Genomic DNA, 27,036 nt, shown 5'->3' on the forward strand with positions numbered 1-27,036 from the left:
ATTTAAGAGCCGCTTGCACTTGCTTAGAATGAATAGACTAATATTTGAATCCTTGTTCATTTAAAAGAGCGCCCCTTATGGGCACGGAGTGATCGCAAAGAGCTATATCACAATTTCTAAATGTATTTTGCACAATTCTTATGGTGTGAGCACTTATTTATTCAAACGGATCAGAAATTACGAATCTGTAATAATAAATACGAATGACAAAGCCACATTTGACCAAGTTATATTTTTAGTTGCACTTTCACCATCGTATTTTTTGTAAGCTACAAAGCGAGAAATTACGCTTCTTTTCAGATCCTTTTCCCCTTCTGGTCATGAGAGCAGATATGGCAGTTGAATGCGGTTTTAACTGTATAATATGAATTTAAACATCCACTATTGCCCAGTCTCTACTGTGTCGGTGTCCCAAAGTCACAGGATGCATTGCGCTGCAATACATAGTGTTAAAATATGAATAAGTATAATCTGTCAGTCTTAAAAATCTTTTTTAATAAAATGAGTTAGACTATTACCGTAACATATTTATATGCTAGTGTACGCATTAGTGTACCAACATCAATTTTAATAAATGCAAGAGTGACCACAGGAGTGTTAGGAGTGTTATATTAACAACAACATTTATTTATAAAGCACATTTAAACACAATATAAATTGATCCGCAGTGCTGTACAGAGTACAAAATAGATGTACACACTAAAAATAACAATTACTGGTTACCAAACGCTAAAAAATAAAAATACAATTTAAGAGTAGATTTAAAAATGTCCATTGAAGGAGCAGACCTTACACGATAGGGAAGACCATTCCGAAGCTTGGGACCAGCCACAGAAAAGGCCGATCACCCTTTGATTTATAGCGACACCGAGGGACAGTTAAGAGCAAGTGAGTAGAAGATCTAAGTGCCCTAGCGGGACAGTATGGCACAAGAAGATCACTTATATACCTTGGTGCACCACCAGACAATGCCTTATATATGAACATAAGGACTTTAACATTGACTTAATCTAAACTTAATATGAAGCCAGTGAAGGGATGCTAAGATAGAGGAGATGTGGTCCCTCTTATTAGACCCATTCAAAAGTCTTCAATGCAGCCGCATTTTGAACAACTTGTATAGACTGAGGGAGAATAAAATAAAGAGAGTTGCAATAATCTAATCGTGATGTTTCAAAAGCATGAATCACAACTTCTAAATCTTAGCTTGAAAGTAGATTCTTCAACTTTGCAATAGACCTTATATGGAAAATGGGTCCCATAATAACATCACTTATTTGTTTATCAAAAAATAGTGAAGAGTCAAAGATCAGTCCAAGGTTTTTGATTTGCTTGTGTACATTTGTTGAAAGAGGACTTAACTGGACTTTCAGAGCAGAAGAAGAATTTCTAGGACAAACTAGAACTAAAACCTCAGTTTGATCCTCTTTTTACCTGCAAAAACGTGTTTGCCAGGATCCTCTTGATATAATATACTCATTTGAATAACACATCAATTGAACCAGTGGTGTCAAGCCTTACTTGAAGGTAAAATTGGGAATCGTCTGCATAACAGTGATATTATGAAACATTGTATTTCTGAAAAATAAGGGCCAGGGAAGCGTATTAAGGCAAAACAAGAAAGGTCCAAAAATTGATTCCTGGGGCACACCACACAAAACACAGATGTACAGATGACGATGAAAAGTTCCCTATATTGACAGAATAAGTCTTGTTCTTGAGGTAAGAAGCAAACCATTGTAATACAGAGGCTTTGACCCCTCTAGTCGTTCAAGAAGAATGTTATGGAATCAAATGTCACTCTCAGGTCCAACAAAACAAGCACAACACAAATGCTTGAATCCGGAGCAAGCTAAATATAATTTGTTACTCCCTCAACAGAGATGACTCAGTGCTATGTAATGATCTAAAACCAGATAGAACATGTCCAAAATATTAAAATAATTAAAATTGGACAAACTAAACTTACCATATGACTCATGGTAGCAAAGACATCCTTAAAAAGTCGGGTCGGGATAATATCCAACTCAGAACTTAGAAATATTAACACTTCATGAAATCTTCATGTGATTTGATGAATTTGTAATAACTGACCAATTAATACGACTGTGAAGAATATTGTTGTTCATTCCCAATTCAGTCTTACATTTTTAATAAAAAATGATACAGCAAACACATGTTTAAGAGGACGAGGCTGCTGATGTGATGATGTGTGTTGGTTGTTCTGTACGAGAGGAAACTTCTCGTGTCATTTTTCACCTCAATGTGATACTGTTGATATCCATCAGTTGTGTTGAGCTCCTTCAGACCATGTGTAACATCTGGCAGAAACATCTGCACTGGTAGACATTTAAATTGCCATCCATTGTAGAGCTGCTTATGCAAATTGGTTCTGTCGGCTGAATGGCAGCTGAATGTTTGTGACAAGTAGTATGAATCGCAGGCATTTCTTACACTTTGACAGGAATGCATCTTTAGAAAGCAAAATGGAAAAAACACCGGATTGCATACTTAAATAAATATGCTACAAAGGGTTCTTCACAGCAATGCTGTAGAAGACCAATTTTTAGTTCCCCAACGAAACCAAACCCTCTCGCAAGAACCATTTATTTCTTCTGAAAATATAAAGACTGTTTTCCACTACAAAGAACATTTGTGATCAGCGAGGTTCTTTGGATGTGAAATGTTATAGGTGAACATTGAAATACTTTAAAGAACAAAACATAAAAAACATGCAATTTGAATTTTATAAAACTTATACAATATCATTACAACAAATTGCTTTTAAAACTTCAATTAAAAACATTTAAGATATAGTCCATCTTGCTTTCTTTGTTCTATTGTTTTCATATTTCACAGTGATCTACCGAATGAAACATTTACCCTGACGTTTCTACATTTCACTGGATGTGATCTGTTGTGCAGATGGAGGACAGAAACATATGCATAGGTGAAATGTGCACATGAAATCTGAATCTGCATCTGAAGCGGCTGTGAAGGGCTCAAGGGCTGAAAGTGTATCAGTAATTGTTCTGTCTCCTGCAAGCAGTTATGACCCAGAGATGATCGAATGTCCAAAGACTTCTGCAGGATCTGCTAATTTCATCCTTCATGAATAATCATTTGCTTTCTACAGCTGTGAGATTCACAGAGAACGTGTGTGTGTGTGTCAACAGGTTAATAATACAAACTTATCATCAGGTTTTGGACAGCTGCCTGAACACTGAAGCAAAATTACCTTTAGTTTCCTGGAGACTTTGAACAAAACAAATGTGAAAAATAAGAAGGGTTGATAAAAACAGGAAACATTGGTTTTGTCTTAAATTATATTGTGTCATGCCTAAACAAAACACCAAAAACAGTATATAGAAATGCATAACATAACTGTACAAAACTAAAAGAAATGCCATAAATAAAAGAACCCATAATATATTCATTTCATACTTAATAGAGCAAATGAGAACTTAATGCCACGGTCAGACTTGACTTTGACCATGCGAAATTCGTTCGGATGCAAAAATGGTCGTCAGCGATTCGTCCATCTTTTACTTTTCTGTTCTAAGACGTTGTGACATTTTGATCTTGCATTGGTCTCACGCATTCACATGACGTGAATTCCCAGGTCCGAGTTAACCAAACCTGAACTTTGCCAGGCAGCGAAATGCGAAATACCTCCGGACGGGCTTGCGTTTCTGGTCTGACGCATTCGCATGCGTATGAATGGAAGTCAATGGAACGAAAAGTCATGTTTGACCTATGTCTCATCTGCGTCTCGGATATTTCTCCTGATAAAACGAGTCAGAATCTGACAAATGTGTCTGTCATGAGAGTTTGAGAAGAGACGTCAAAAATGTGTCAAACTGAGCTCAGATTCGTATCGTCTGCAATCAAAAGTCAATATTAGTGAAGATCTCAAACATTTCTCATCACATTTACTCAAATCTCTATTTGACCTCGACGATCAGCATTCATTTACACCTCCAGATAAAACACAACTGAGATCTCCATCACATCTCCTGAGCTCTGAAAGAGCAACATCCGAGCAATCACATTTCCCTCTGGTATGAATTTATTAGTTAAAGTGGCTCTTAAATAGCCATCGGTTTCTTGGTTTTTTGATGATTGGTCTCAACTTCGCAAACAGAGCCGTATGCTTTTAACAGGACTGGAGGCTCAGAACGAAAGGGTGTCATAATCACAGTTTTGTGCTTGTAACCGCCGGACGATTCCTCTCGATACAGACACTCTCAGCGACTCAATTACAGCGAGACCCTGCCGTGAAAATGACAGATGTTTTCGCTTGTTTCTGTGTTTGACAGCTTGACCCGGCTCTAGTGTTCCTCTGATTTTTCTCTTTCTGTGGCTCGGCTCTTACTCTTCACCTGCTGGAGGTGTGTGTTTGTCATTGTATTGGTGACGGCGAGGTAATAACAGGTAAATGTTGTTGTTTGAGCACTTCTCCCAGCATGCTCTGAGAGGGACAGACTTCTGTTGTCAGTGTCGTCTGGTGATTATAGCCAATGTGGGTGGATCGGGACGGGCGATGAAAGCCTTCCGAGCAAATGCAAGTCAAACAAGATGATTTTAAAACATATGCACACACGCTTTCTGCCCTAAAAGCCTCCTGGGAAACATCTGACGACGAGAGATGGATTATTTTCATGCTGTATGATCCATTGCGACGAGGATTTGAATAATGTCTCACGACCATCAAACAAAGAATTGAAAAAAGATATTTTCCAGTTAAATTGAAAACCGCTATAAACGACTCTACATTTTCAACTTGAACTCCTTGAAATTCACTCCTTGGAGCCCATTAGGATTTTTTGGCAAAAAAACATTGAAAATCAACAATTGAAAGACATAAAAAATGGATCATTCGAGTATTTTAAATATTGAGGTTATCGACACTAAAAAAACATTTAGAGACAGTGACACCTGCTCAAACCAAGCGGCTTTCTGATCCTAAACTAATCGAAAGACATCGCGAGCGAGTCGACAAAGAGGCCAGAGACCTCCGGAGAGACGATCACTGAGAGAAAACAAATATATTGATTGAGATGAACAAGACAAACCCTGGAGATGAACTCTGATGTGAGAGTTTCATCTCTCTGACATCAAAACAATCGGAAACGTCTCGAGCCGGATTCAATCGAACTCTGTCGCAGTATCAGATTTTCACTATTTGGAAACAAGTCAAGATTTTGTTTCGTAATACACAGAAACAGAATGCCGGGCCGGGTTTGAGAATGCCTGAAGGCACTTTACAGAGATCTTTTCAGAGAAAATTCAGGAAAACGTGTAAGCGGTCTACAGAAAGGCCTCTGTCTCTGCTTCGGTTTGGTAAAGTAGTGCATGTGTTCTGATAAAAAGCTATCGATCGAGCGCACGGCTCCACAGGGTTCGTGTGAAAGCCCATTCATGGCTAGAGCTCAAGTAACATGAGATTGGGGGTCTCAATCGGTCATTAACCCCCCTCGGATGGGCAACATTAAGCAGGAGGCAAAATATTTCTATTTTTCCATCAATATTTTATCACGTGCAAAGCCGGAAACAAAGAGCGAGCAGCTTTGAAGGTAATGGCCCCCCATCTGTTTTTATAGATCGGAGAGGGGGGCGGCTTTTGCCCTCTGACAGGAACAGACGTCTGAAGACACAACAGCGCTTGAAAACACAGGAATCAAATGTCAAACAAATAATACAGTGGAAACTCGTACATTTCCAGTAACAACGCCTGCAGAACAATGATAAAAGAACATAAATGACTTTGGTTTATTAAATAGTGACATCGCCAAAGACAATTGCGCTCGTTCTAAATGTTTTTTACTCCATGTTTTAAGTGGATGTTGCTATGCACTTGCTAAGGTTTGCACGGTGGCACACCTGCCCACTTTCAAGATGACGACGTGGTCTCCTTTAATGCAGATCTGTGGGAGATTTGTTTTGTTTCTCTGGTTTTTATGTTTGAACGGGAAAACACCTAAATCTGATCTTTATAAAATCTCAATAACTTCAAGCTTAGATGAAGAAGTATAAGACACCCTTTAATACTTACGGTAAAAGTTTGTTCAGATCCCTAATGCAAGTGAGTGATAGAGATAGTGGCGTGTAAACCCAAACGTCCTTAAACAGCCTTTTAAACCAGTCTAATGATCGCGTCCGAGTGTAATAAATCCATCGTGAGATTATGACCTCATAGCCACCCCAGAGCCATTAGTCTGTAGATCAAACCGTCAGGAGCATCTTAACTCCTTCACATCACAGAAAACCTTCAGACACTAGAACACATTCTAGTCTTTTATCAATTTATCTTGTATTAACCTGTATTCAATCAGTTTTTGCACACAATAACTTTCTTTATGGCTTTACGTGTCAAAGTAGCATTTCATGTAATTGTCTGCAGACCCTCCATTGCAACAGGCGGCCTGTATGAAAGGGCTCTCCGTGGGCTCCAGGGGCGCTGGTTCAGTTTTGGGTTACCATAATTGGCCTTAATAAACCCCCTGCAGTCATTGTTCTATGGCTTTTGGGACGTGCAACATGAAGATAAAAGATCGGCGAGCCGGCAAGACACAGGTGAGCAGGAGACAGGTGAGTCCATGATTGACATAAAGCCATTCAGCGAGTTCATATTTCTTAACTCCAAAAGAATTGACATAATTACCATCTTGGTTAAAATACCTCTGAAACAAGTCTTGCTTTTACATTTCTAAACAATCAGATTTATAATAACTATCCAACCGGACAATTAAATATTAAAGAAAATTTGCTTTGCTCAAATAAAACTGTGATGGCATGACCAACCTGTCAAGCAAAAAACAGTTGGCAATGACAATTTCATCACCAACCAAGAGCAAAGACAGACTACTTGTCAAATTATCACTAAATTTACGATACTTAGTATTTAATGTTAAACTTACATCACATGACGGCAGTTTAAAGTTACAGCTGCACTCAATAACATTATGCCATTACTATTGTCCCTGCTTATAACAGTCCTCTGTTATCTGATATCGATCACAAAATAAAACACAATTAGCCTAAATTTCCTAAATCACAACTAATAAGCTCTCTCTAGTATTCATAAACATTTACTGATCAACTTTTAATCAAAGTCACTGAGTGCAGCTGTGATACGTCAGAGGAGACCTGGTCCTCCCGGCTGAGTTTTTTTCTCCATTTATTTATCATTGTGGTTCCTTGCCACAGGGTCGTGTTGGCTCGCTCACCAGGAGACCGCTTTCATTAGATATTATTGATTATTTATTAGAATGATCTTGCTTGTTCTATAAACACCATGCACTGTGCTGTGTTTGTTTTTCTGTTTTTCTCCTGTAAAGTTGCTTTGAAAGGATGTATATATTTTAATCAAATTTAATTAACAATTTCTGATGGAGCACCCTTAGTAGTGGAAGCTTACCTTTTTGAAAAGGGAAAATGGCCTTAGCACGGAGCAATAATGAGGCTTTTTTTTTGACAAATGACAGAAATGGATTGAGCTCAAGCTGTGACAGAGGTGCTCTTTGTTTGATCATGACTGACGGACAGCAGAAGAAAGCCATTAGGGTTGGTTTTCAATGGCAACTCTTAAACTCTCATGTCTTCCCATTGTGTCTCAGAGTCCCTGAAGGCAGAGGTTAATGAGACGTAATTGAGGGAAGGTCATGGGTCATTAATTCACCTGAACGGGTCGGGATGCTGTCATACCTCTGCTAACAGGTACAGGCGGATGGAGCTGTCTGAGCAACATGAGACCCGGAAACCATCTGACATGACCCCGTCTCGTTCACGACATCCATCAGATCATCCTGACGACACATTCAACGTCTCGGAGTAAGTTAACTCATTGATGTCTAGGAGAAATGATTGCGATATTAAAGAGATTAAAAGAAATTCCACTTGCTCAAGTCTCATGTGTCTCAGATATTTCTCCTCAGGAAATTCGTTGAGTTTGGGATGCCAACAGTGTGTCAAACTGGGCTCAGATTTGTCTCGTCTTCAATCAAAAGTCAACATGATTGAAGATCTCAATATGAACATTTCTCATCAAACGCAGATTTTTTGACCTCGACAATCTACATTTATTTACACCTCCAGACTCTTCATGTGTTTACACAATTACACTCTCATTCTGTTTCTTGAACAATTTTAAGAAGAAATAAAAACGTCACAGATTAAAGTGAATCACAACCGAGATCTCCATCAAATCTTCAGAACTATGAAAGAGCAACATCTAAGCAAAAAGATTTTCCTCTGGGAAGTTTAATTCAGTGAGTGGCGGCCATCTTGGAAGTAAAAATGGATAAGTAAATAATTAAAGCATTCTGGTTTATCGTGTACAAGTTGAGTGCATTGCATTATGGGAAACAGTCCGAACGAATTCAATGAGAGCAGTACAGCATGTATTGAGTACACACTACTGAGAACACGACCTAAAGGGCTCGTCTCGGGTCTCCTTCAGCCTGAATGGATAATTCAACAGTAGCTTCATCTCTGCAGAAGAAATGTCAAAATTGTAGCAGGCGCGAGCGATCGCCAGGCAATTTGTCCCCGTGCATGCACGTGGTTGTAAATAAGGGGCCCGTGTGGTAATTGGAGGCCCGGATCGAGTCGCCTGCGGTGTAATTGAGCAGCGGTGGCGGGGGGTTCTGCTCGGGATGAAAGAGCAGACGCATCCCCTGCCGTTTATTTCAAACAGCGGGGGGCATCCCGGTTCCATCTTCTCCGGCCCCTCGCTCACGCCGCCGTCCGGGAACGCTCAACGACGGCCGCGGGAAATGGAAGAGGAGAGGAAAGACGCAATGGCAACTTGAGAGGAAAAGAGCAGTAAATGGCTTTTGTGAGGAAGAGAAAACATGGTTTGAAATCACAGATGTCACACGGTGATGGTGCGACGGCTCAAATAAAACGCTGCTTGTTCGAGAAAACTTTCAGGACTGTAAGCCAGTGAAAAAATAATAGACATATCCCATAACGGGTTTGAGTCCACACACATTCTGATAGCTTGATGTCACTTTGAATAAAAGCATCGACCAAATGCATACAGGTAAATGGAAGTCCATCCATTTGAAAGATCAACAGACACTACTTGTAACTTTCTGTGTTTTTATTCATTTGTAGACGGCCGACGTCACAGATCAACAGCTTGTTCGTGATTGAAATGCTTAAAACAAACTCAGAGCTTCTGCTTAGCGGCTTGCTGAAGACGGTTGTGTTCTCGAAGCCTGAAACACACGAGATAAACCATGAAAAACCATTGACAGAAGCAGAAGCGTTGAATAAAACACATAAACATTCTGTAGCGCTGTCACGCACCGGACCGCATTGATTTTAATGAAGCCGGACGCGTCACACGGGTCATAGTCTCCCTGCACGTCCATACTGTCCGGAAACACAAAGAAATACTTTTGATCATTTATCAAATGCATAACAACAATAAATAGAAATTAAAACAATACCTGGCGAAAATGAAATAACAGGTTAAAAAAATTAAGTATAACGTTTGTATAACGTTTAAAGGAATAGTTCCCCTTCAAAATAAAATAAAAGTCAGTCACCCTGTTGTTATTTTAAACCTGTCATATTTCTTCACCTGCAAGATATTTGGAAAAATGTTGGTAACCAAAAACCGTTGGTCCCTTTGACTTCAATTGTATGGACACAAAGCCAATGCAAGTCAATGGAGTTCAGTGTTGTTTGATTATCAACATTCTTCCTTTGTGATCTGCGAAAGAAAGAAACTCAAACAGGTTTGAAATGACGAGAGGGCGAGTGAATGATGACAATCTTTATTATGAAGGTGAACTATTCCTTTAATGTACATACCGTACACTATATATATGTATATGCGTACAGTCAGTGTGTATATATTTTTCTCACATTTTTCCGCATAATAGTCAACTTATTGAAATTATAGAATAACAATTTTAAAGGATTTCTGTATTATTTAAGTAACTTTTTTATCTGGATTTTAAAATGTAATATTATGGCACAGTTAGACACATGCCTGTGTTTTATAGTGTACACACATATAATATATTACATTAGTCATAGTTAGAATTTTATCCTAATCCTGAGCATTAAAACCCAAATAATGACACTGAAGGAGGCCACGAGCAAGAGTCACTCACATTTGATCTTCTTTACAAACACACTAGTTGATAAAACATGATGGCTGTTTAAAAACAATCGAGAAAATGAAAACTGAATTAAACTCTTTAGTTCTGGTCCATCAGAGAAACACAAACAGAAATGTATATCACAACATGACATTTTCTTCAGATCAATGTGTTAATGTACAGGAGGAGACCACAACTGAATCCGAGTGTGCTGACTACCTAGACTGGATGTCCATAGACTTTCCCGACTGGACTTTCAGCTTTCTTCACCGGACACTTTCCCTGCTCCTCTGTCCCCTCGAGCCAGAATGAGGGGACGAGGAAAGAGTTCGACCTTTCAACCGCACGCCTCCACGCTTAACCGGCATGAAACGCACGACTTCCCCCAAACGCGGCTGACAGGGCCATTAGCAGAGCTCGGGCATATGGACCGGCGCTCCGGTCAGCGATGAGATGAGCTGAGCTGCCCTGAGGGGTCAAGCCTGAATGAGCTCACTGTTCACGCAGACACACGCTGTCCATCTCAATGTCCATTTACACAAGGTGTGAGGTCAGTGCCTTACAAAAAAACCATTGTGCTGATGGTACAGTGGTAAAGTGATGGTGTCAGATGGCGATACCATTATACAATGATACATATATTTTGTAGCATTTAATGACGACCGTAGACCAAAGAAAGTCAATAGATACCATGGTGTGATTAGAAAACTAACAAGAACAATTTTCTGTGTGAATAAAAACAGCCTATGAACTGAGTTTTTTGTCTATTTAGAATTCATCCTGGTCTCAACAATTCAGGCATAGCTTGTGTATTTCAAGTTAGACGTCTTCATTTGGTGTTTTTTTGTTTGTCCAGGATGAAGATGTGCACATTGTGTCTCACCTGACAAGCTCTTCGTTGTAGAGAGATTTGGGAGACTCTCGTCCGAGGATGTAGACGTGTCCCTTAAACACAGAGAGCTGCACACGACCCTCAACGTTCTCCTGGGATTTCTCTATGCAGTGACGGACAAACTCACACTCCGGGCTGTACCAGAACCCTGTGTCAACAGAGAGAGACACACTGAGCATTCGTTTGCTATAATTCAAAGTATGCATTTCTATTTTACATACACTTCTTGTGTTCTCTGGGATTTAAACCCGTGAGCCTTCGCCGAGAGCTTTTGCATGGACAAGAACCATGTTTACTTCAGGAACGTTAACTGTGTGACTTCAATTCAAGTTCTTGACGGGAAAAACGTTTACCGGTCAAACTACTTGTGTAAGGCAGCAAAATAAATACATTTAGTTTAGGAATTGTCATTGTCTCAGGCTGTGTCTGAAACGGCTCCCTATTACCTATATACAGTAGTGCACTTCACTGGGTGTCTGAAACCTCAGTGAACTACTTCATTCCCTGCATTCGTTCAGTCTTTCTTACCCACAATGCACTCCGATTTTGAGTGTACATTCGTGGAATGTCCTTCCATATATAGGGAATAGTTAAGGAGTGAGCGGTTTCAGACACAGCATGAGATTGTCATTGTGAGAAATGACTTCATTTGAATGTTATAGAACACTTAAACATCGTTGTTTCAACGCTTGTCCAAAAGATCTTCCTCTTTCTTTTTATAAACGCTACACAAACCTTTGAACGAAACACAACCAACAGAACATTTAAAAGCAGGACTGGACATTAATAACCTCCGACTGGTCAAATGCAGGTAGATTTCAGCTGACGTTTGACCTATAGATGAAGATACTAGCTGCGTCTCAATTCAAAGACTGCATTTCTTGCCCGAGTACGTCTTTCGAGGTTTATCTTTTCAGGTTTTAGTTCAAGAAAGGCAATCGTTACATTTCAATGTAAGAATGAAACTATGATGATAACTTAAGAGAAATAATTGTTCATATTAGAATGTGTGTGTGTGATGTATTGAGATGGATGGATCACAGGTGTGTGATGTAGTCGCTCTGTGGGACGTGACTGAAGCAGGTCTCTGTGGCTTTCATTTCTCAGTGTAGAATTCAAATGAGTTTAATCTGAGCCGTCCGACACCACCCCTCGCCGCCCAGCGCAGCTTTAATTGCAGTGCTTTAGTAATCAGCTGCTAATGGCCCAAATCCTATTATAACAGAGGAGGAGCAAAGAGCGACCTGCTGCTCACTACACACCCCTAAGAGACAGCACACGAGAGACACAAGGCTGAGAGACAGACACCTAGAGAAAGAGCGATTGAAATTGAAAAAGAGAAAGCACATTAGAGAGAGACAGCATGTGAGAAAGAGAGAGAGAGAGAGAGATGTTGTGTTTGTTAGCTCTGGTTGTGCTGTGTACCGTTATAAATGAGCTCTGAGAACTTGATGCTGAGATTCTGTTTGATTTTGCGGACCTCCCGGTCCATGGTAAAGGTCTCAAGGTCCAGATGGGCGTGATGCAGGATTGTTCCTCCGGGCGTCTCATAGATACCTGAGCGGGAGAGCAGAATAAATAAAGCCTTTACTGACAGATCATACGGAGGGAAGCTCACCGGATTCTGACCCGCAGCAGCTCTTTACACTCCTGAACCCAATCTGAATCAGACTCCTCATTCTGCTGACAGACACAACCATCATCTTCTGCCGGTGTCACTGCAGCCTGTAATTTACACCCTTCATTTGTTTGTGTGACATGAACACGTGAAGGGTCGCAGACAACCAAAGGTTTCATAACAAAGAGTTGAGAACAGACCAAAAGAATCCTGAATCATATCAGTCATGAACATCACACATCACATTAGTTCTTCTCAAACTGCTCTAATCTTAAACATTCACATCAATGTTTGTCCCACACAACACACATTCAAATGAAAACACACACAAACACACACACACACACACACACACTCAATGAAAACACACACAAGAAAAACACACACACACACACACCCACACAACACACACTCAATGAAAACACACACAAGAAAAACACACACACACACACACACCCACACAACACACACTCAATGAAAACACACACAAGAAAAACACACACACACACACTCAATGAATACACGGACAAACTCAAAGACACACAATGCAAACACACACTCATTGAAAACACACAAACAAATACACACACAGACACAATGAAAACACACCATGAAAACACACAATGCAAACACACACTCAATGAAAACACAAACAGGCAATAAAAACACACAAACAATCAAACATACACACACACACACTCAATGAAAACACAAACAGGCAATACAAATACACAAACAAACAAACACAATGAAAACACAAACACACCATGAAAACACACACAAACAAACAAACACACACACACACACCGAAAACACAAACAAACACACGCACACACACAAACTCAGACACACACACATGAAAAAAAACAGCAAAGATTTCTTCCTGAAAATCTGCGGAGGATGTTTGTCTTCTCAGAGTCTTTGGTGTAAAACAATCACCGTCTCCTCAGGGCAGAACCGGTCCAAACGCCTAAATGGTTAAAGCTCATGCCCTAAACACGGCTTAGCAAATCATTCATCTCTTAAATCCTGAAAAGTGGCAATCTGATCCATAAAGAGACTGTGGGCTTTACTGGAGGAGATTTAAAGACTCAAGCGGACTGATAAAACTCATCTTCAGCTTCACAATCTCAAGAGATGAAGGTAAAACAGCTTAGATTATGAAGACAAAAGATCCGTCATTTACATTCATTCACCTTTAAACAGTTCGTGTGTGTGTGTGTGTGTGTGTGTGTGTGTGTGTGTGTGTGTGCGCGCGTGTGTGGATTATCATTAGCATTCCACACTGTTGTCCGTGCAGAAGCGTCTCAGGTAGAGGAGCGTGGCGTTAATGCCGCTTTAACACTTCAAAGACAAACACACACTTCATGAACTAATATTAACTTCTTGTCTGTTTTTGTCTTTCTTCCTGTAAAGCTGCTTTGAAACAATGTAACATTATTAAATGCGCTATATAAAATTAAAATTAAATTCACCTGATTTAAAGATCTATAAGTGATAGTTGAGCCCCAAAAAGAGAATTCTTACATCATCTACTCATCCGCATGTCGTGTTAAACCTGTGTGAGTTTCTTTCTTCTTCAGAACACAACAGAAGATATTTTGAAGAATGTTGATGATCAAACAACACTGAACTCCGTTCACTTCTATGGAGTCATTCGCCTTTAATAAACCAAATGAGCGGATACAGTTCTGAAGATGTTCAAAAGATAACACAACAGATATTTTATGTATTCCTCAATGTTTTCACTCCTTTGGGTCTTATTATGAGGTGTTGCTTTTCCATTTTTTTAATGCGGTGTAAACTTCTGAATGTACAAATGCATTATTATGCAATTTATATATGACATATAAGACGCTGCCGGTAAAATGACTAATTGATGTAATAATTGACAGATTGTATTATCGGTCATCAATGCCAGAATATGAATTTATTCTTTTTTATTAAGGTTCAATATGGATCAAATTCAAAAAGTAGAATAAATCCTATTTTTGAAAAAAAACACTTGTAATAATCTGTTAAAGCGCAGACATGAATTAAATAACAAACAGATTTAAGAAATACACAGCAACAGAGGGATGAAATGCTGAAATAATGTAAAGATTTCAGACAAATCTGCTCTCACACATGTTCAGAACGGCCGGCAGTTTTGCAAAGCATTTTTTGTTGTCGTGTCAAACACCTGTCAACAAGCATTTCAAATCACTGCATCCGTGACGTGAGAATAAACCGCACGCACACAGAGAACCCGAGTTGACTTCATTCTGTTAGACCGTGTCAAATAAACACAGGCTGTCAGAGGCCGAGAACGCTGTGTTTTTATTGAATGTCCTAAACGTTGACTTCCAAATTCTCCTGATCTGCTGTGAACCGTCGGGGTAAAAAAACAGCGTTCCGTATTTTCCAATTCCTACCTGCCACTCCGCTGTGAAGCCGGAGACAGCAAGAAAAGTCTATTTGCCAATCACAGCGTTGTGGGGGGCAAACTGTCACAGCTCAGAGCGCCGGAGAAAACAGGGTCCCGAACCCGAGCCGAGACCCGCTGAGAGATACTTTTAAAGCACAATTGAAATAGAAAGACATTGAATTTGTGAGCCCAGAAAATGTTTGAAAGGAGGTAAGAAACAAATGTACATAAAATTGACATTTTCTGTAAGCTGGAGAAGCAGAAATATACCGTAAAAAAAGGTTTGTTGTAAAATTACAGGATAAAAGGAGATATACGGTATTATTGAATTGGTTTCCCCGTTTTTCCTGTAAGTTTACGCCCTTTGCCTGCATTTTAAAAATACATAAAAAATCTGTTCAAACTGTAAAATTCCGCTTTACATTTCTCGTGGACAAGATCAAGAGAAAAATAACAGGGTTTTTAACGGTGCGGACACGGGAGGAATACACTGAAAATTCTCACCAGATATCCAGACAGACATTTCAAACATCATCATCATTGAATCGAGCTGACAATAACAGCTTCCCAACACTCCGCCCCTCGTCTGCCATTGGTCACATAAACAGATCAGATAAAGCTTTGTGTATAATTGACATCTTGATTCTGTAATTTAAATCGCTCACCTCTTGACTTCATTCCAATGAATCGATTCTCCACAATGTCAATTCTGCCCACGCCGTGTTTGGCACTATGACACAAGAGAACACGTCAGTCATTAATAAAAAAACAAAACACAAATATTCATCCATCACACCAGAGCGGGTTGTCCTCACCCGATCTCATTCAGGTAACTAAAGATCTCCAGCGAGGTGTGTTTGGATTTTCCTTCTTTGACATGTGTCACTTTGACCGGCACGCCTAAAAGTTTCAACATACGTTAAGTGCCATTACTTCAGAGAGAGAACAATTCAAATGGAGATTCAATTATGCAGAATTATAAAACTGCAACAAGTCGATAATAAAGAAAGATCCAATTTGACAAAAGCATCTCACTAATATGTAGAGACAGAAATATGTTTCGATCAGTGTTTGGGTCAGCTGTAAAAAAACAAAGTCGTCGGATCAAATCTTCTGCTCCGCTGTCGGCGTAAATATATTTAAGTCTCATAAATAAATCAGTGTTCCTAGCGTGAAATGAGGAGCTCAGAGGTCAGAGGTGGTGGAGGTGAATGGATCGGGCGGAGGGGGAGATTGTGGGGTTAGAAGAATGAAAAGGCCAGAGAGACTTTTGAAGGGGAAAGAAAAGACTCAGATGGGCGTCTCTATCCACACACAGGTCTCATTAGCATTTAGCATGCTCACGGTTGCCAATCATCACACCATCCCTGTCGCCCATTCATACCGTTACATGTAAAGCTACGACGCGTGAAAGTCCTTCACACCATGTATGAATCACGCACTATATTCAAAAGAGCTTTGTGTGAGAAAAAGAGAGACATTTTCCTCTCGACTGCAACCCTCAAATCAAACATTTTACTTTATCAAACTTTTCAATCCCGCCTAAAGGAAAACGTTGCAACTTTATTTTCTCAGGAGATTCATTTGTGCTTCTTTCAAGTATCAACTTTGCTCAGAAGAAATAAACAAGAAACGAATAATCTGGATTTGAGTAAATGTGATGAGAAATGTTTCAGTTGATATTGAGATCATCAATAATATTCAGTTTTCATTGGAGACATGACAAAAACGACTAATTTTTCTTTAACATGGATGAATTCTGAGAATATCTCGAGCTCTAATATAATCTAACGGATCTAATAAATGACAGCGTGTGATGTCGGTTTATTTTAGACAGACGTGGTCACTGTAAGCCATCGATGAGTGAAGAGTCGGACAAAAATCTCCAAGACAAGCATATGAACCGACACGAAAGCGAGGAAATAATTGCAGAATATTCATATCTGGGTGAACAATTCCTTTGACTAATATTTTCAGACAAGTGGTTTTTGTCAGACTGTTCGTTCCCATATCCAAAGACCCGGGGCCACAGGACACCCAAAAGAGCAGAGGCCCTACCACCCAACAAAGCCCCGGCGCCCTTCAGATAGTTAATAATTCGATTAAAAGTTCAACTAAATTAAACACCCTGTGAACGCCGACTCACTCCTCCACATCTCTCAACGGTCTCGGTCTTTCCGCGTGGAGCGCATTCACTCATGCTGTCCCGTTTTTGCCTTAGAAAAGCAACAATGGCACAGAAGACACAGTTGTAGGAAAAATTACTGCTTTACATTTTTCCTCTCGCCTTTTGAGGCTTCAGGAGAGCCTGGTTAAAATGACAAGAGGGAAAAGGTTTAAACTCTTTTTTATATCAATGAGAAACTTCTGTGAAAGTGCAAAAAGAAAAGAGGAGAGAGAATAAAAAGATGGAGCAGTTCTTTACAGGAAGGGGGTGCTGACGGGGGGAAAGGTCTATTGTGAGAATGGCTAAACCAGCTTTTCTCATGCACACTACATAGACGTGTTCAAATATCTATGAATACTGATGGCCCATCAAACAGGATCATAGCGCACAATAACATCGCTGTCTGATAGAATCACATTACCCACACAACCATTGAAATTCTAATGCCTGAAATATGGGAAACATGTTTCCAGTGACACATTCTTGAAGGATCAAACCCAAACTTTAACATCCTTCACGGGTTAGATGCTGGAAGAAATATTGTTTGTCATGTCTAACAGTCTCTCTGTATTTGTTCAAATGTATTTAGGGACAGAACAAGGGCACTATAACCAACTCTTTTATCACGATGACTTAACATACAATGGTTTTATACTGAGTGAATGGTGTATTCTATTCCCCAAAACCTCACAAATAAACTTTTTATATCTTTATATGTGCAATAAAATAGTTTAGTTTGTTAATTTGTATATTTAGCTATTTGAATAATGTTGAAAGCAATACACTGAATACACTAAATCAAACTGGGAGCCCTGGGGGGGCCAAGATGGATCCAGGGGGGGCCACAGATTCTGTGGCGTTTTATGAAATATAGAAATGTGTCATACATTTTATGCAATCAAATATTTAATTACGCAAAGACCTTCCAACGAACACACAACCAAACACACACACCAACCTTTGTTGAAGTCAATCTCCAGCAGGTCTGGCTCATTGGGTGAATCTTCTGGGCTCTTGGTCATTTGATAGAGATCTGACGGCGGATGATTCTGACAAACAATAAATCAATGTAACAATAAATCACAATAAAACAATGTTTTGTAGCCTATACACATATGACATCAGAACATGTGTGAGTGAGTGAGACAGAGAGAGAGTGAGAGAGACAGAGAGTGAGAGAGAGTGAGATAGAGAGTGAGACAGAGATAGATAGTGTGTGTGTGAGTGAGACAGAGATAGATAGAGTGAGTGAGAGTGAGAGATACAGAGAGTGAGTGAGAGAGACAGAGAGTGAGAGAGAGACAGAGAGTGAGAGAGATACAGAGAGTGAGAGAGAGACATAGAGTGAGAGAGAGACATAGAGTGAGAGAGTGACAGAGAGTGAGATAGTGAGTGAGACAGAGAGAGAGACAGAGAGAGAGAGAGACAGAGAGAGAGACAGAGAGAGAGAGAGACAGAGAGTGAGATAGAGAGACAGAGAGTGAGTGAGTGAGTGAGTGAGTGAGTGAGTGTTAGTGAGTGAGTGAGTGAGTGAGTGAGTGAGTGTTAGTGAGTGAGTGAGTGAGTGAGTGTGTGAGTGAGAGTGTTAGTGAGTGAGACAGAGTGAGTGAGTGAGTGAGTGAGAGTGTTAGTGAGTGAGTGAGTGAGTGAGTGAGTGTGTGTGAGAGAGAGTGTGAGTGAGTGAGTGAGTGAGTGAGTGAGTGAGTGAGTGAGAGTGTTAGTGAGTGAGTGAGTGAGAGAGTGTGAGTGAGTGAGTGAGTGAGTGAGTGAGAGTGTGAGTGAGTGAGTGAGTGAGTGAGAGTGTTAGTGAGTGAGTGAGTGAGTGAGTGAGTGAGTGAGTGAGAGTGTGAGTGAGTGAGTGAGTGAGTGAGTGAGAGTGTTAGTGAGTGAGTGAGTGAGTGAGTGAGTGAGTGAGTGAGTGAGACAGAGAGAGAGTGTGAGTGAGTGAGTGAGTGAGTGAGTGAGTGAGTGAGTGAGAGTGTTAGTGAGTGAGTGAGTGAGTGAGTGAGTGTGTGTGAGAGAGAGTGTGAGTGAGTGAGTGAGTGAGTGAGAGTGTTAGTGAGTGAGTGAGTGAGAGAGTGTGAGTGAGTGAGTGAGTGAGTGAGAGTGTGAGTGAGTGAGTGAGTGAGTGAGTGAGTGAGAGTGTTAGTGAGTGAGTGAGTGAGTGAGTGAGTGAGTGAGTGAGTGAGTGAGTGAGTGAGTGAGTGAGTGAGAGTGTGAGTGAGTGAGTGAGTGAGAGTGTTAGTGAGTGAGTGAGTGAGTGAGTGAGTGAGTGAGTGAGTGAGTGAGTGAGTGAGTGAGTGAGACAGAGAGAGAGTGTGAGTGAGTGAGTGAGTGAGTGAGTGAGTGAGTGATAATTTTTTCTGTTTATGATAAACACGTTCATAAAACAGCTCAATATAGAAATTTGGCGACGTAACAGCATAAACTAAACAAAACCACTTTAAAGACAAAATTCTCAAACCAAAACACATCTGATTGGTCACAGACAACAGAGGAGAATAATGCAGAAGGTAATGATTACATCATTATTGGACAAAAAAGTTTAGAATTTAACTTGTAGAGAACATAAGAAAGAGTAAACACAAGATTAAATAGATCATCACAGGAGTGAAATGTGCTTGGTGAAGTCGGTCAGTTTGTTCTCTGTGTGTGTGTGTGTGTGTGTGTGTGTGTGTGCTTTAAGAGGGACGGGGGGGGTTGTCAGTCCGACGGCTGTACCCCTGCCAATTACCTGAGATTACAGTTAGATGACAGTCCTTGTGTCCTGAGCTGAGACAAATTGCAGGGGAACTATGCAAAATAACCACCGGGTGCATTTAAATGGAAAGCTTTACCAGACAAACATCATCATCTGATAACTAATCTCTGTCACTCTTTACCGCCGCGTCGCTTTAACTAAACGCCATCACAACACATTCCCTATTTTCTGCTTCACTTGGATCTGTCCCGGGCTGAAACTACCAGCCGTGTGCTGAAATGGCACTAAAAGCCATTTGAACATCCGTCTCAAAGGATGAAATTAACGGTTAGAAATGGAACGTGCGAGTTTGACGTCGAAACAGCGTTTCTTCAGCAAGTCTTAATATTTTGAAGTGTCGTATCACGAACTCAAAACGTGTGCGTTTAAAGCGCGAGGGATTCGGACAAATCTGATCATTGATATATATTCATGCAGAATCGTGCTTGAATCTCTGATGGAAACGTTCACCGAGCGCCTACTGAAGAGAGACAAAAGATTAGAGAATCAGGTGAAGAGCGACTTGCTCCGGGACCGGTGTTGATGTAATGTGATGGGATCGATGAATTTCAATTCTAACCCCCCGCTGGTGGATCTGATCTTACTCCATAACCCTGAAAGAGAAGCAAAGGTAGAAATAATCCACACACAGAGAGATAGAGAGACAGAGAGCATTGGAGGTAAATGGCCCGTGAACGGCACCATCATGTCGCCGGTACGCAGCGCGATGTGGCTTTATTCACCTCTCTGTATATTGTTGTCCTGCGAGGCAGCTGAGCAGCCATGCTGAAAGCCACACGCTGCATGAACTTAGAGCAAGTAAATCTCTCTTTCCACATGTTAGCTGCCTCATTTGCTTTCAATCGGAGCCGGAGAAGAGGATGAAGAAAGAAGATGTCAGATAGTGGAAAGAATGAAGTGAGGAGATGAAGTAACAGAGCGATTCCTGACCACTGGATTGGAAGTGACACTTAAATCACCGTCCAGGAACTGAAGCGCTAACTTGTTGGTAAATTGAAAAGAGAAAATAGGAATCTGTAAACACGAGAGGATCTTTTGATTTTCAAGTCGACGACGAATGTGTGAATTCGAAATCTTTCAAATAATTCAAGACCGAAACTACAAACTGATCAACTAGGCATGTGACGATAACAAAAAAGAGAAAAACAAATGGAGAATAGGTCGAGAACTTTATCTTGGTGTGTTGTGGTATCTCGGCCTGCGCTCTTGACGTCTTTAATGCCCTGAAAGAACCTTTCGGTTTCACAAAAGGGTCTTTGTGGTGAAAAAAGGTGAGCTGGTTCTTTAAAGAACCTTTGGCTCAATGGTTCTTTGTGGAACCCACAAAATGATTCTCCCATGGCATCGCTGTGAAAAACCTTTTAAGCACCTTTATTTTTAAGCTTTCATAATAAAACTTGACATCAAGTTTGGCAGCTCACGAAAAAAACGGGAAGAAAAACCTTGAACATTTAAATTAAAACAAATGTTTAACGAAAACCGTTTCAACCAGATTAAAAAATAAAAACAAAATTTTTAACCAATCTCTAGGCGGTCGTGTTTAAATAAAGTTCATAAATTGTCAAATATTTGGCCTCTGTGTTTTTATAAATGTGTGTGTTGAGGTGAGCACGATAGCGATAGCATCATTGAAATCTCACGTGTATAATCGCACTTAAATGAGCGTCCTGCTAGAAAAAATATCGGACATATTTCCATCTCATCTCCCTTCAGGCAGAAAGCCGCTCATCTTCTCAAAGCCTCGGCCACTTTAAAGATTTCTTTGTGTTTACCAAACAACATCTCTGCCTCTGGACAGAACTACACCAATAATGAAGCACAGAACAGCAAATGACGTTTGACTGTGTAAGAAGAGACGATAAATACATAAAAAGACAAAGATAGACGAGAAAAGACAAGATGAGTAAAGAGAAGACGAGGTGAGAATTCTGTTTGAATCAAATCTGATGAATAGACATTCTGTAACTGTAAAGGATTGAGAGACGTCAGACTGAGAGAAAAGGTGATATAAAACCAAGCTCATCGTCTCTCTTCAGTCCACAGAAATGAAAGGACACCGTGTACGTGACGGACTCTTTTGTATGTGACTGTTAACGGTAACATGACAGCGTCACGGTGAACCGGCTCCCCTCCCACGTCGAAGCCCGGGGCCAACAATGCTCTCGGCTGAAGAGCCGGGCACACCGGAGGCCCAGCTGGATCGCACTCGCACCATCTCGCTCTCGCTCCCATGAAATCAGAAATTACCCCGAACCACTTTGGTGACAGTTCAGTGTTTGTGTGTCCTCTGCTCTTCCACAAGAGACCATGAAACCAGAGATGAAAGAGATGGGCGGCTGTATGAGAGGGGCTGTGTCTCAGGGGCCGAGGGTGCTGACCCGAGAGAAAGAGGTCACATGAACCATTCAGGATTTTCATTCGGGAGATATGAACGTTATTAATAGATTCTTACGCTCTAGGTTCTTAAGAAATAATGTAACGTCACGGTGAAATGCAGTGCGCTATAAGTGCACAGACCACGCACCTTTTTTACTCAAACAAACTAAGGAGCTTTTTCTGATACCCACATAAACATGCGTGCACCCAAAAGAAAACGGGAAAGAAAGAATTTCAAGCGCGTAGACTGCACGAGTGGCATTGTGATTGAAAGGTCGAACGCTATGCTGCCGAGATCTTTATAAAAAATATGATGTAAAAACACAGTTGTTATTTAAAATCAAAGACATTTTTTAACTCAGATTATGTATTTAAACAGCATGAAAGATAAGTAGAGAAGATTGAGGGCAAACAGGTGGTCTCTTACCTTCGGATTCTCCAGAATTCCAGACTCATAGCTGTTGATAAAACACACGTTAAGTCTTCAGAAGTGTAAAGAGGGTTTTATGGATGTTTTCTTGTGTGGTCGTCCTCACCTGATGTGCATGAGATTTGCATCCATGCTCCACGGAGCCTTCGGCGTGACTGGCACAGGAATGCCATGTTTCTGAGAGAATTTATCAACAAGGTTTAAAGTCGACTGTTCATTAAGATTTAATCAACATTTATAAATAATAGTTAACTAAATAACACAAATGTAACATTGGGATTTATGCTTTGACTTTATAAATCTAAACTGTGTTTTCTGGATTTTTACATTTTCAAATAAGCATTTAGTTTGATTAAAAATCAATTTCTATCATAAAGTCCGTTGTCTGGTCCTCACAATTCTCACAGGGAAATATTTTAAATAAAATATATGCGATTGCATGTCTGGAAAGACACTTAAAACATTAAGTGTAAGTTTATTTCTCTTTATTTTATTGTTGCAAATTCTACTTTGATTAAACTAATCTTAATTTTTTTTTATCTGAGTTTTACTGATTTTTGATTCATTTTAAAACATACAAATATTATTTTTTGGTTATTCCTAAAATCAATAATTGTACAGTACCACGCATTTCACTATATATCATGTTGTTCATATTCTTTGAAGTGCATGACATATAAAAATTTTAACGTAACCAAGTATTGAGAATGAATTGCAAACAGTAAAGCTGATTTTCTGAGCAAACATAAACCATCTAGCTGGATAAATCGAGCTCAGATGTTCATGGGCTTGTGATGAGCGTCCTCTGCTGGCCAACAGCCTTCCACATTTCATTAGATTCAATGGAGAGGTAAAGTTTGGAAAAATAATTCAATAAAAAAATCCTTTTTCTAATAAAGCCACATACAGACAAACATTGAACCATGAGCCTTTGAACCTTTTTACATGATTTTTGGTGATGGTTTTGATTTGCATAATACCAGAATAACAGAAAGTAAGTGAAGAACCCATAAAAAAATACAGACAACCCCGTTAAACGACCAGACGACTGTGATCTAAACGAAGACATTTGTCCTCGTGATTTACTGCCACACCTCGGCATACTCCATCAGATCCTTCCTGCCCCGGAAACGGTTGTAGAACTCTGGAATCCTCCACGGGGCGATGATCTGATGTTCAAAAGAACCAAAGATCAGAAACATTTACAGCAAAAACGAACCGTGAAGAAAACAGCTTACCTTGACTTCAGGGTACAATGCGTAACATGTCAATTCAAATCGAATCTGATCATTTCCCTGTTAAAACAAAATAAAATGATTGTTATTGTTTACTCATGTGTAGGAGTTATCTCATAAAACTACATGGGCTTCATAAAATAGTTTTTTTTCAGAAGAAATCTGATGCTTTAAGAAAACCTCACTAAAAAATCTCAAGGCAACCGCTGCCATCTACTGGTCAAAGTTGAACACAGAGACAGAAGTGAACCCTGTCATTATGTTTGCATGACTCTTTCCTCTGCTCATGTGGACAGAAACCCGTTGTACGTGTCGATTCTGAAATCAGCTTTTTCTAATGTTCAGGCACTTTAAACGTAAAGCAGGTTATAACATTCATGACGTCTTCACCTTTCCAGTGGCCCCGTGGGAAACGTACTGAGCCTCCTCCTGTCGGGCGATCTGAACCTGTCGTCGGGCGATGCACGGCCGGGCGATAGCTGTGCCCAGCAGGTACCGGTCCTCATATATGCCATTGGCCTGCACAGACGGCCAGATGAACTCCTCGACAAACTCAGAACGCAGGTCCTCAATATAAACCTGAAACTCACAGAAACGTCACCGTGTGTGTGTGAATGAGCATGACTTAAATAATGCAGGCCACGTGCGTCAGTGAAAGATCAGGGGTTTGTTGGCCTTCACCTTCTTGGCACCAAGTTTCTCAGCTTTCTTGCGGGCAGCGTCGAAGTCCTCGTCCTGTCCGATTTGGGCCTACAACGTAAAACAAGTGATTTGTACAGAGAATAGTCAGAGGTCAAACAAGACTAAAGATGATTGTGTAGGTCAGTCGATGGCTTTCTGCATGTTTCATTTACTAAGAGACCATGACATTCCTCTGTTAGTTTTTTATTACAACGGTTTCAAATGTTCAGTCGTTTGATTCGATTTATCGCCAACATTACTCCTGTATGACACATCACTTCTTCCTCCCTGAACTCTTTGTAAGTGGCTTTGAATAAAAGCGTCTGCTCAATGTAAATGTAAACCAAAGTGTTGAACCTTTCACTATAGTCCCAAAAAATAAATAAATAAACAAGCATTCGTCTCAACAATAGTTAATGCAATTTCTTAACACACACACACACATAATTTTTCTATACTAAACACACAGACTACAAATCAGTTCATGAGAGATTTAAGACCTCACACACACGTCAGTGCAAGTCTATGAGTCAATTCTATTCATCCACCCTGGTAGGCGTTAGATCATCAAACATACACACACAACTAACAAACTTCACACAAACACACACTTACACGCCTCTGAAGAGTTTGTTATGTCTCAACTCGACAGCATGTGTGTTGATTCACATTCACAAATACTGATTTATTCATATAACAGTCCTAGATAGACGAGCAAAATCTGGATAGTATGCAGACGGTACAATCACACGATAATCAGTAAATCATCTTTTCATATACTGTATATTCAAACTAAACGTGCAATGTGTGTTAGTCCTACAGTGCTGACTGTATGTGCGCTTTTGAATCAATTCAACAAGACATCTCTATTTCTCTCTCTCACTTTCTCTATTTCTACTACAGAAAGGTTTCCCGAGCTCACTGACACGACATCACATTTGTTTTTGACAGTCGATATCTGATCATTCTTTTGTGTTTTCTGTTCTCAGCTTGAGTATGAGCAGCGCGCGTGTTTTTCTCTCTTTCAGCAGGTGCTTTGTGTCGCTGTCGAGAGAATGATTCACGCCTGCATACAAAAGTCAGACAGGAGGAAAACGCGCTTGGCAAGCAAGATTACATAAACCTATGTGAATGTGAAAAAGATTAACTTCAGGAAACATTTTCCTACTGAAAAACACGGATTTACCATTAAAGCTGAGTTGAAGTTATAGATCTATAGATTATTTATGCGCCAACTGTGGAATAAAACCAGCATGTGACATATTACTAGTATAACCTGTTTTACCCAACTTGCAATTGTGGTTCTCATAAGGAAATAAAGTGAGATATCTGTATTGTGAAATAGCTACAGGCTTGGGTAATATTAGTGAAACAAAAGAAAAGGTAAATTACCAGGTAAGCGATGACATCATAACCCTGTTCCTTGAGCCAAACCAGGATACAAGAAGTGTCAAGACCACCACTGTACGCCAAGACCACCGTGCCCTTTGACATCTCTGACCCTTAGAGGACTTTCACTAAAAACACATTAATACAATGAGGTTCAAAGGTCAAACTGAAACCTGGAAATGAACAGAGCATCAGAGTATCGTGAAAGATAAAAAAATGAACACTTTGATATATTATTTTAAATAAAACCTTTTTCATTTTAAAGGTGTAGTGCCAATGTTTTTAGTCATTTTTTGCAGATTAATAACCTGTAATACTACCGAATTTAAAAGGGTAAATTGATGGTTACTATAGTTTTACAAATGATGGTTAAACTGTGGATACTGAAGTAAAAAAAATGGTTAAATTGTGATTCCTATGAATTTACTATATTGTGGTTTAACTTTGGTTACTGTAGCAAAGTTATATCTCAAAACCATGTTTATTTTTTTAAAAGGCAAACTCAAAACGCTAATGTTAAAAATATAAAACACGTGATCGAGTTCAATTCACTAAAGCTTTAAATATGAACATCTTTTCTTTCATTACTTCTGATGTAAACAACGTTCTGAACGTTTGTAAAACTTGCCCCCCCAAAAAAAAAAACGCGAGTTTAATGTAAACTAAAGTGTGTTTTTTGAAATAATGTAATTCATGTTAAGAATATAGAAGATGAAACTCACCAGGAAATTAAATGTTAATTTCTGATCGCACGCTGGATCAAGTCTGTCCGCTTTATAAGGCGCTTCACTCAGCAGGAGCGCACATGCACGCTGCTCCGCCCCTCCACGACAAATGAGCCAATCATATCTCGCTCCGTTCAGCAGAGGAACCAATCAGCAACGTAGGACCTAAACCCGTAATGAATGGACTTGTGTGAATAGACTGCTGTTTGTATTAGTAGATGACGCATCCGAGCCCTC

General features: G+C 39.9%; 1 protein-coding gene across 1 annotated transcript; it reads right to left on the bottom strand.

Annotated features, from left to right (window-relative positions):
• Window positions 1–8,063: 8,063 nt before the first annotated feature.
• On the bottom strand, window positions 8,064–26,938 carry ass1 (argininosuccinate synthase 1). The gene is made up of 15 exons (XM_079451098.1): window positions 26,797–26,938; window positions 26,078–26,202; window positions 24,686–24,754; window positions 24,395–24,583; window positions 24,008–24,064; window positions 23,864–23,938; window positions 22,876–22,946; window positions 22,767–22,797; window positions 18,161–18,251; window positions 15,851–15,935; window positions 15,701–15,765; window positions 12,436–12,567; window positions 11,002–11,158; window positions 9,316–9,381; window positions 8,064–9,224 (listed from the first exon to the last, which is right to left on the bottom strand). Exons 2-15 carry the CDS (start codon window positions 26,177–26,179, stop codon window positions 9,176–9,178), a joined length of 1,239 nt encoding a protein of 412 aa, XP_079307224.1. The 5' UTR covers window positions 26,180–26,202; window positions 26,797–26,938; the 3' UTR covers window positions 8,064–9,175.
• Window positions 26,939–27,036: the final 98 nt, after the last annotated feature.

The sequence above is a fragment of the Barbatula barbatula genome (assembly GCF_947034865.1).
Source record: "Barbatula barbatula genome assembly, chromosome: 2".
In the NCBI taxonomy this organism is placed as follows: Eukaryota; Metazoa; Chordata; class Actinopteri; order Cypriniformes; family Nemacheilidae; genus Barbatula; species Barbatula barbatula.